The following is a 10,057-nucleotide window of genomic DNA, read 5'->3' as shown; positions in this document are numbered from 1 at the left end:
ATCATAGCTACCAGATTAGCTATTTAGTAACAACAAAGTCAGTGATCATTCACAATGAGTTTCTGCCTCAAATGGGGTAAGACTATACAGAAATTATCTCTCTGCAGTGGGGAGGCAAAAAGTAAGGAACAAAAAGAAAGACTTTGTAAGTTACAGAATCCGTGGCTATGGAAATCAAAATATAGAATCCCTGCAGGGTGGAAGTAGGCCATTTGGCCTATCGAATCCACACCTACACTCCAAAGAGCACCTCATCCAGACCCAACCCCCTACCCTATCCCCCTACATTTCCCATGGCTGATCCACCTAGCCTGCACATCCCTGGATACTACGGAGCAATTTAGCATGGCTAATCCACCTAACCTGCATGTCTTTGGAGAGGCAGATATGAGAGGTTAATCACATGACATTCTGTGATGGATAGCCCCTGTTAAATTGCCCACATTCTGAAAGCCTGTGCTTTCCTGACATTGTCTCCAGCACCTGGTCTTTCGCACGATCACATCCTTCAGACTTAGACCCGGACATAACGAATAATCTCACTCAGGTCATATCCTGTCACTGCAAAGGCGTTTCCCTCAGGATCACAGAACTTGGCTCCACATATCTGAATGTCAGTTACGCATTCTGTGTGCTCATGCTCCACCTGACAAAGAAAGATATCCTGTTACATTCTTGGCTCACAAGCTGGAGAGAACATTTCTTGCTCAGCAACCTAAACTTGCCTTTGTACTCGATGGATGTCTCAAATAGTTTGTCACCCTGCTTTATCCTTGTTACATCAAGCCTCGATACAGCCAGCACCTCTGTTACAGATGGCACTCAGTCACAGACCAGGCCTCAGTGTTACACATGGCCCTCAGTCACAGACCAGGCCTCAGTGTTACACATAGCCCTCAATCACAGACCAGGCCTCAGTGTTACACATAGTCCTCAGTCACAGACCAGGTCTCAGTGTTACAGATAGCCCTCAGTCACAGACCAATCCTCAATGTTACAGATAGCCTTCAATCACAGACCAGGCCTCAGTGTTACAGATAGCCCTCAGTCACAGACCAGGTCTCAGTGTTACAGATAGCCCTCAATCACACACCAGGCCTCAGTGTTACAAATAGCCCTCAGTCACAGACCAAGCCTCAGTGTTACACATGGCCCTCAATCACAGACCAGGCCTCAGTGTTACACATCGCCTTCAGTCACAGACCAGGTCTCAGTGTTACAGATGACCCTCAATCACAGACCAGGCCTCAGTGTTACACATAGCCCTTAGTCACAACCAGGTCTCAGTGTTACAGATAGCCCTCAGTCACAGACCAGGCCTCAGTGTTACACATGGCCCTCAATCACAGACCAGGCCTCAGTGTTACACATAGTTCTCAGTCATAGATGACCCTCAGTCACACACCCGGCCTCAGTGTTACAGATAGCCCTCAAGCACAGACCAGGCCTCAGTGTTACACATGGCCCTCAATCAGAAACCAGGCCTCAGCGTTACATATGGCCCTCAGTCACAGAAGAATGAGAGGTGACTTGCAGAGTAGTTTCATCTTAGAGTAGGATGATAGGTCAGCACAACATCATGGGCCGAAGGGCCTGTACTGTGCTGAACTGTTCTATGTTCTAGATCATTTGGCCCCTCAACTCTGTACCACCAAAAATACATGCTGCCTACACTTTCCTGCACTAAGCCCATGATTCCTTGCTTCTGATCTGCTCTTCCACAGTATTTATCTGATGAGTCCAGTTCAATTTCTGGGTAATGGCAACCCCCAGACTGTTGATAGCGGGAGATTCAGCGATGGGAACACCATTGAATGTCGAGGGGGAACAGTTACATTGTCTCTTGTTGGAGATGTGAATATTACTTTCCACTTGTCAGCCCAAGCCTGGATATCATCCAGGTCTTGCTGTATTTGGACATGGACTACTTCCAAATCTCAGGAATTGTAAATAGCGCTGAATATTGTGCAATAATCAGAGAACATACCCCCTTGTGATCTTATGATGGAGGGAAGATCATTGATGAAGCAGCTGAAGATGGTTGGGTCTATAATATGACCCCAAGGAACTCCCACAAAGGTGTCCTGGAGCTGAGCTGGATGATCTCTATCATCGTTCTTTGTGCCAGGTATGACTCCAATCAGCAGAGAGTTTTCCCTTGATTCCCATCGACACTGGCTTTGCCAGGACAATTTTAGTGCCGCAATTGTTCAACTGCAACTTTGATCTCAAGGCTAGCTTTTGCAGTACTCAGTGCTTGCAACTGTTTTTGATATCACGTGGAATGAATCGAATTGGCTGGAGATCTGTGATGCTGAGATCACTGGGAGAGGCAGAGATGGATCATCCACTCTGCATGTTTGGTTGAAGATTTTTGCAAATGCTTTAAAATGATCTTTTGCACTGATGCATTGTGCACCTCACCAATGAGAATGAGGATATTGTGGAGCTTCCTCTAATGAGTAGTTTACAACTGGATGTGGCAGGACTGCAGAGCTTATCCGTTGGCTATGGGAGTGCTCAGCTCTATTGCTTTCTGCTTTTGTTGTTTAGCATTCATGTAGTCCTGTGATGTAGCTTCAGATTGACCTCACCTTTAGGTAGATCTGATGCTCCTCTGGCATGCTGTCTTGCACTCCTCCTCACACCAGGGTTGATTACCTGTCTTTGCAGATTACATCTGAGTACAATTCAACTGCTGCTAATGGCCCACAGCATTTCCTGGATGCCCAGCCTTGAGTTGCTAGAAGATAGCAAGGACTGCAGGTCCTGAAGAAGGGTGTAAATCCAAATTTCCTGCTTCTCTGATGCTGCCTGACCTGCTGTGTTCCTTGAGTTGCCAGATCTGTTTGAAGCCCATTTCATTTAGTTTGGTGATAGTGCCATACAACATGATGGAGACCATCCTCAAGGTGAAGATGGGACTGTCTCCATAAGACTGTACAATGGCCACTCCTACAGATACTGTCAGAGACAAATCAATGGAAAGGATGAGCTCAAATATGTTTTTCAGAAACAAAAAACAGAAGTTGCTGGAACAGCTCAGCAGGTCTGGTAGCATCCGTGAAGAAAAAAATCAGAGTTAATGTTCTGAGGAAGGGTCACCAGACCTGAAACATTAACTCTGATTTTTTTTCTTCACAGATGCTGCCAGACCTGCTGAGCTTTCACAGGAACTTCTGTTTTTGTTTCTGATTTACAGCATCCGCAGTTCTTCCGGTTTTTATCAAGTATGTTTTTCCCACTTGTTGGTTCCCTCACCACCTGCAGCAGACCCAAGCTAGCAACAATGTCCTTTAGGATTTGATCAGTTTGGTCAGAGGTGATGTTGCCAAGCAATGTTTGATGATGGACTTTGAAATCTTGCACCCACTGTTAATTCTATGCTCCTGTCAGTTCTTCCTTGAAGTGAAGTTCAAAATGGAGGAGGCACAGAGTCATCAGCTGAGATTTGGACATGGGCAGGATGATGAGCAGAAGGTTTCCTTGTCCATGTTTGACTTGATGAAATGAGATGATTCTCACGGCAGGTCCCTCCTTACTGTGTCATTGTGCTGCTATCTCTGCTGGGTCTGTGTTGTTGGTGGAACAGAACTTTACAAGGCACAAGTCAGGAATGTGACGGAATACTCCACTTACCTGGATGGGTACAGCCCCTGTACCCATCCAGGTAAGCCGACTTGATTGGCTCTTCATCCGCATTCCCTCCACCACAGCTGCTCAGTAGCAGCAGCGGGTACCATCTACACGATGTTAAAAAATCTGAAAATTAAGAATTAAACTGGGCGGCTGACAAGGCACCAGAAGCAACAATGACAAACAGCCCTGTTGACCCTGCAAAATCCTCCTTCCTGACATTTAGGGGCTAGCACTAAAATTGAGAGAGCTATCTCAGATACATTCAGCAACAGCCTGACATATATTGTATCTTGAAGCCAATATCCCAGACATCACCATCACCTCCCTGAGTGTTTTTTTTTGTTCATTTGTGACTTCTGGTTGTCCCCAGTTGCCCTTGAGAAGGTGGTTGTGAGCTGCCTTCTTGAACCGCTGCAGTTCGCGTGCTGTAGGTAGACCGACAATGCCCTGAAGAAAAGAATTCCAAGGTTTTGACACAGCGACACTGAAGGAACAGTGATATATTTCCAAGTCGGGAGGGGCTTGGAGGCGTACTTGGATGACATTCTGGTATATCTGCTGGCCTTATCCTTCTAGATGGAAGTTGGTCGCTGGTTTGGAAGATGCAGTCTAAGGATGTTTGACAAATTTCTCCAGTGCATCTTGTAGATGGTACCCAATGTTGCTACTGAGTGTCGGTGGTGGAGAGCGTGGATGCTTGTGGATGTGGTGCCAATCAAGCGGGCTACTTTGTCCTGGATGGTATCAAGCTTCGAGTGTTGTTGGAGCAGAGAGATTTCCCCCAACTCCCATTGATTCCAATTTTGCGCGGGCTCCTGGATGCCACACTTGGTCGAATGCAGCCTTGATGTAAAGAGCTGTCACTCTCAACTCACTCCTGCATTCAGCACTTTTGTCCAAGTTTGAAGCAAGGCTGTAATGAGGTCAGGAGCTGAGTAGGCCGGTCCCAATAGCTGCTGTGGTGGGATTTGAACCTTGGTACCCCAAGCATTTCCTCAGTCACTGGTTTACAATGTCTAGCAATAATACCACCATGGTTTTTTGGCAAGTGCACAAAGCTCTTACCAGTTTCCACAGGGAAAAATCGTATGCTAAAGGGAAGAACTGCTAGATTGATGGTGTACACACAAGTTCTTTCTCTCAGTGAGGTGGGACCACACACTCCTCCTCTTCTTTCCACCCACTTCACTCCAGCACTAACCCCTTCTCCCATTCTCAATGTTAGTTCTTCATTGAGCTAAAAGGGGCCACAAAATATTTTGGTACTGAGGAGGCCAAAAGGACAGATCGACGGACCTAATCAAGGAGCTGGGGAGGGTAGAGTGGAGAAATATTGGCAAGAGTCTGGGGTTACTGTCAGTGGTCCTGCCACAGGAGGCTCAAGAACTGCTTTACGTGTTATATCAATTGGAGAAGACAGCGATCTTCCCTGAAAACTAAAGGAGTTCAGTAAACTCGGTTGGGCTGTCTGCAACATAGCGTTTTTGAGCTGTGCGGAGCCTCTGAATGGACACTAATTTTAAACCTGGATAAATCTATTGTTTGGTTTTGTTTAATGGTGCACTTACGAACACTACTTACCTCAATGGTGTTAGACTCAGAGTTCCGATAGATTCTCCAAATCCTGAGAAAAGAATCCTCTGCTCCTGACAGCAGCTATTTGGAAACAGAGATGTTACCACATGGTGAAGTGAACTGGCAAATTACGTTACAGATTACATCAACAGAGGTGCAGTAGCAGACATATAAGGTAATTCTTTCTTATTCATTCATGGGATGAGGAGGGGGAGGAGTATGCCTAGTAGTATTATCACTGGACTGTTAATCCAGAGACCCAGATAATGTTCTGGGGATCTGGGTTTGAATACCGCCACGGCAGATGGTGGAATTTGAATTCAGTAAATATCTGGAATTAAGAGCCTATCAGTTTCACTGATGGCCTGTAGGGAAGGAAACTGTCATCCTTACCTGGTCTGGCCCACATGTGACTCCAGACCCACAACAATGTGGTTAACTCTGAACTGCCCTCCAGGCATTTAGGGCAATAAATGCTGCCTGGCCAGCAATGCCCTGATCCCATGAATGAATAAAAAAAAGAGGGCATCGCTGACTAGGCCAGCATTTATTGCCCATCCCTAATTGCCAAGAGAGCAGTTAAGAGTCAGCCACTTCAGAATATGTAAAACAGTGTAATGAAAGGGATCTGATTTTTTTTAGAACTTGGCTTTAAAATACAGCACTGGTTACTATACTTAAGGATTTTTTTAAAAATTGGTCAGATAGGCCTTCTGTAATACTAATTCAGTATGTGTCAGAGGATAAGGGGTCCCAGAGCGTTCATGGAAGATGGAGTTTTTTCAGTACTGTAAATCTAAAGAACTACGGATGCTGAAAATCAGAAATCAGCAGGTGTGGCAGTATCTTTGGAGAGAAAGCAGAGTTAACTTTTCAAGTCCTGTGACCCTTCTTCAGAACTGAACCTGCTGAGTTTTTCCAGCAATTTCTGTTTTTGTTATTGTTTATACTGCAGTGGTTTATGATAAATGGAATGAACATTGAGGGATATGAGCTTAAAAAGGATTAAATGTAGATTAGTAAACCCAGAGCCAGAATATCTTTGGGCAATTCAGAGGAGACCTGAAGCAAAAAGAATATTTTTCCTAGAAAACAGCAGGACAGTCAGCAAAAGTACAGTTACCATAGTAGAAAAGTTTAGAAAAGGACCTTGATCGATTAATTTAAGATTCTGAGGAGCCTTGACAGGATGGATGTAGAAAGGAGATGTCTTCTTATGGGAAAAGCTAGAAATAGGGAATCACATTTAAATATAAGCAGTCATTCATTTAAAACAGAGATAAGCAAAACTGCTCATAGAGGGTCATGAGTCTTTGGTACTCTCTTTCACAAAAGATGGTACAAGCAGAGTCTGAATCACTTTAAGGCGGCGGTAGATAAATTCTTGATCGGAAATGGAGTAATAAGTTATCGAGAGTAGTGCAGTAATTAGCAATAATCTACTTGAACTGCAGAGCAGGATGAAAAGGTCAATATAAATAATCTAACTCCTTAAGGTAACCACGTAGCAGTGAGAGAAAGCATGCAGCCTGTCAGTGTCATGCAGAACAAGCAGAGCTCCAAAGAAGTTTATGGATACCTTGCCACTTTCAGATGCCATGTCAAGAGCACAGATCCAGCGCGCATGACCATTCACCTCCACATGCACTGTACCAGTTGCTGCATCATAAATCAGGATCTGGCCACTCCCATATCCAGCTGCAATGATCCCGCTCCACATCTTCACAGATGAGCAAGGCCCTCTGGGAACAGACAATAATTGGCTAGTTAGTGCTGATGGTTCAGTCGTTTGCCACAATCTCCTGCGATGTGATTGACTCTTAACTGCTTTCATGGCAATTAGGGATGGGCAATAAGTCTGCACTGACTCTCCGAACAGCATTCCACCCAGACTCATACCCCCTACCCTATCCCTGTTACCCTGCATTTCCCATGGCTAATCCACCTAACCTACACATCCTTGCACACTACAGTCAATTTAGCATGGCCAATCCACCCAACCTGCACATCCTCGGACTGTGGGAGGAAGCTGGAGCACCCGGAGGAAACCCACGCAGACACACAGAAAATATACAAACTCCACACAGTTAGACTGAACCCAGGTCTCTGGCATTGTGAGGCAGCAGTGCTATCCACTGAACCACTGTGCTGCCCCAAACGCAGCAACTCTCAGAATCCACGAGCTCAGTGCAGACTCATGGCTGTTGCAGTGGAGGGGAGTGTGGGTTCCTCGCATTGTCTGCATCCAGCACAGATTCATGGAGGCAGAGGCAGCTTTAGGCCCAGTACCAGTGGCATTGGCAGCTGCTGCATCGGCAAGGTGGGCCTGAAGCGGACTCATGGCGGCGGTGGGGTCGAGTTTGGGCTAGTGCAGTCCCCAGCAGCATCGATGGCATCTGCACTGGTGATGTCCAGTGAGGACGCATAGTGGCAAGTACCTCGGTGGCGGCGAGATGGCACCAAAGAGTGGCAACTTTTGTTCCAGTGACAATGGCAAGGCAAAGGGGACTTGTGCCTTATCACCAGGCTCATGACCCATGGTGGAGCACTTAACAAGAAGGACTTTTTCTTTATTTTTCTGCCTTCGTATTCTATGTTTTGGTTTATTTTTTCTGTGTTTTGAGACAGCACCAGAAAGTGGCAACACTATATAACACTTTTAACTGTATTTTGTGACAAAATACATGTGACACTAAATAAATCAAATCAAATTATCAAATAACTTTGTGTTCCTCCATTAGTTTGTACACTGACTGCTGGAGTGAGACAAGAAAAAGACACCACTTACCCATAAGCTGCAATCTTGTGCATTAATTTAAAATCTTTCCCCGATTTCCAGATACACAAGACCCCAGAGTCATCAGCTGTCACTAGATCTGCAACACACTCCTATAGAATGAAACCAACATCAATGATTCCCAGGGTGACATTTTATTATTGGATACTTGGGAAAAAATGGGATAGGAGAAAACCCCGGATCATATTCGCAATACACCTATGCCATGAGCCTTGCTTAAAGTGCCACACCAGACTTCCCATACAGTGCACACTCTGCTCCAATCCAATTGTACCTCAAACACCTTCAGCAATGGCTTGGCTTCCCAGAAAATAACTCGTATTTACACACACAGACCTGGAACATATGGATGCAAAATCATATCTTGGTAAAGACCACATTTTTAAAATTTCTTTTATATACTAACAAAGGAAGGCCCAACTAAAACCAAGGAGGCTGTGCAAAGAAGTAGCTGCAATTTTAAAAAAAGTCCTGTTTATTGGAATACTTTGTGAATCATACAATTTTGTGTTTTTCTTGGAGTAGTGAGAATAAAAGCAAAACCATGGAGCCAATGGGTTATTAACTAAGGGACAATAATGTTTTGATTGGCTCCTGACCAGGTGACCACAGCTTGAATGTAGCCAGTGCAGTGGAAAACTTCTCGAGAAAGCATCACAAACATCCAGGGCTCTAGCCTTTGCAGAAGGTCTCCAGAAACAGCTTGTTTTCTTTCACTCACCTTTTTATGCAAAACCCAATCAAGATGTCAAAAGATTTGAAAGATAAATTCTCAACCAGAGAATGAAAAAGTGCACTGGGGTGCAAACAACCTTGTGACAACAGTAAGGAGCTAAAAGGAATGAATACATTCTGACAGAAACAACTCATAAACACCTGAGATTCAGGCTGATACAACTGAACTGTGCTTCCATGATTTCTCCACCCTCGATTATCCATGTCTTGTCTGTCTGTAAAAAGAGACTAATTTTAAACTACAGAGAGCCAAGTTAGCAATTTGTGTTTCTTTTCTTCTTCCATTGGTTACAAACAACATGCTTGCTGTAAAGAAACCTGGTGAGCATTTTTTTGAACCGGAGTTTGTCAGTCAGGTAAAATGGGGATTTTGGATAATTTGATTAATTTTTTTAACATATGAATTTTAAAAAATTAGACAATGACTATAAGCCATTTCCAGGAAATACCAAGACAAAACTAAGCAATGGCCATATCCAATAAGAGGCAAAATAAGCACCAGCCCTTGACATTCAATGGTGTTACCATCACTGAATCCCTCACTATCAACATCCTGGGGGTTACCATTAACCAGAAACTCAATTGTACTCGCCATATAAATACAATGGCTACAAGAGCAGGTTGGGAATACTGTGGCAAATAATTCACCTCCTGACTCCCCAGATCCTGTCCACCATCTACAAGTCACAAATACTCCCCGCTTACTTGGATGGGTGCAGCTCCAACAACACTCAAGAAGCCTGACATTCAGGACAAAGGAGTCCACTTGATTGGCACCCCATCCACAAGCATCCACTCCCCCCACTACGGTCAGTAGCAGCAGTGTGTTCTACCTACAAGATGCATTGCAGAAATTCACCAAAGATCCTTAGACAGCACCTTCCAAACTCACGACCTCATAGATCTAGAGGAACAAGGGCAGCAGACACATGGGAACATCAACACGTGCAAGTTCCCTTCCAAGCCATTCACCATATTGACTTGGAAATACATTACTATTCCTTCAATGTCCTTGGGTCAAAATCACAGAACTCCTTCCCAAAAGGCACTGTAGGTCAACTGACAGCACATGGACTGCTGTGAGTCAAGGTGGCAGCTTATCATCACCTTCAACCAGGAAAATCAGTCTGGCCAGCCAGTAGTGCACATGTGAATAAACAAAAGCAAACTCACGATGTTATAGAATACCATACTCCTTGCATCGTATAAACATTCCAGTCAAGTCAACACAAAGCAAAGAGACAAAAAAGGACAAAAGAGACCATCAAATATGGTTTGACTTGGGGCTAGTGGCTCCAACAGTTATCAGTC

The 10,057-nt window shown here is 44.6% G+C and overlaps 1 protein-coding gene across 1 annotated transcript in view; it reads right to left on the bottom strand.

Annotated features, from left to right (window-relative positions):
- Nucleotides 1–284: 284 nt before the first annotated feature.
- wdr54 (WD repeat domain 54) overlaps nucleotides 285–10,057 on the bottom strand; it is a 53,324-nt gene continuing 43,551 nt past the window's right edge. The window contains exons 6-9 of the mRNA XM_048600545.1: nucleotides 8,003–8,103; nucleotides 6,794–6,956; nucleotides 5,221–5,295; nucleotides 285–646 (exon numbers count right to left, since the gene is read on the bottom strand). Of these exons, the coding sequence (XP_048456502.1) occupies nucleotides 515–646; nucleotides 5,221–5,295; nucleotides 6,794–6,956; nucleotides 8,003–8,103 (471 nt within the window). The 3' untranslated portion in view covers nucleotides 285–514. The remainder of the gene's footprint in view (nucleotides 647–5,220; nucleotides 5,296–6,793; nucleotides 6,957–8,002; nucleotides 8,104–10,057) is intronic.

Source organism: Rhincodon typus, chromosome 1 (genome assembly GCF_021869965.1).
Source record: "Rhincodon typus isolate 14 chromosome 1, sRhiTyp1.1, whole genome shotgun sequence".
NCBI classification, from domain to species: domain Eukaryota; kingdom Metazoa; phylum Chordata; class Chondrichthyes; order Orectolobiformes; family Rhincodontidae; genus Rhincodon; species Rhincodon typus.
This window is presented reverse-complemented; position numbering and strand designations above follow the sequence as displayed.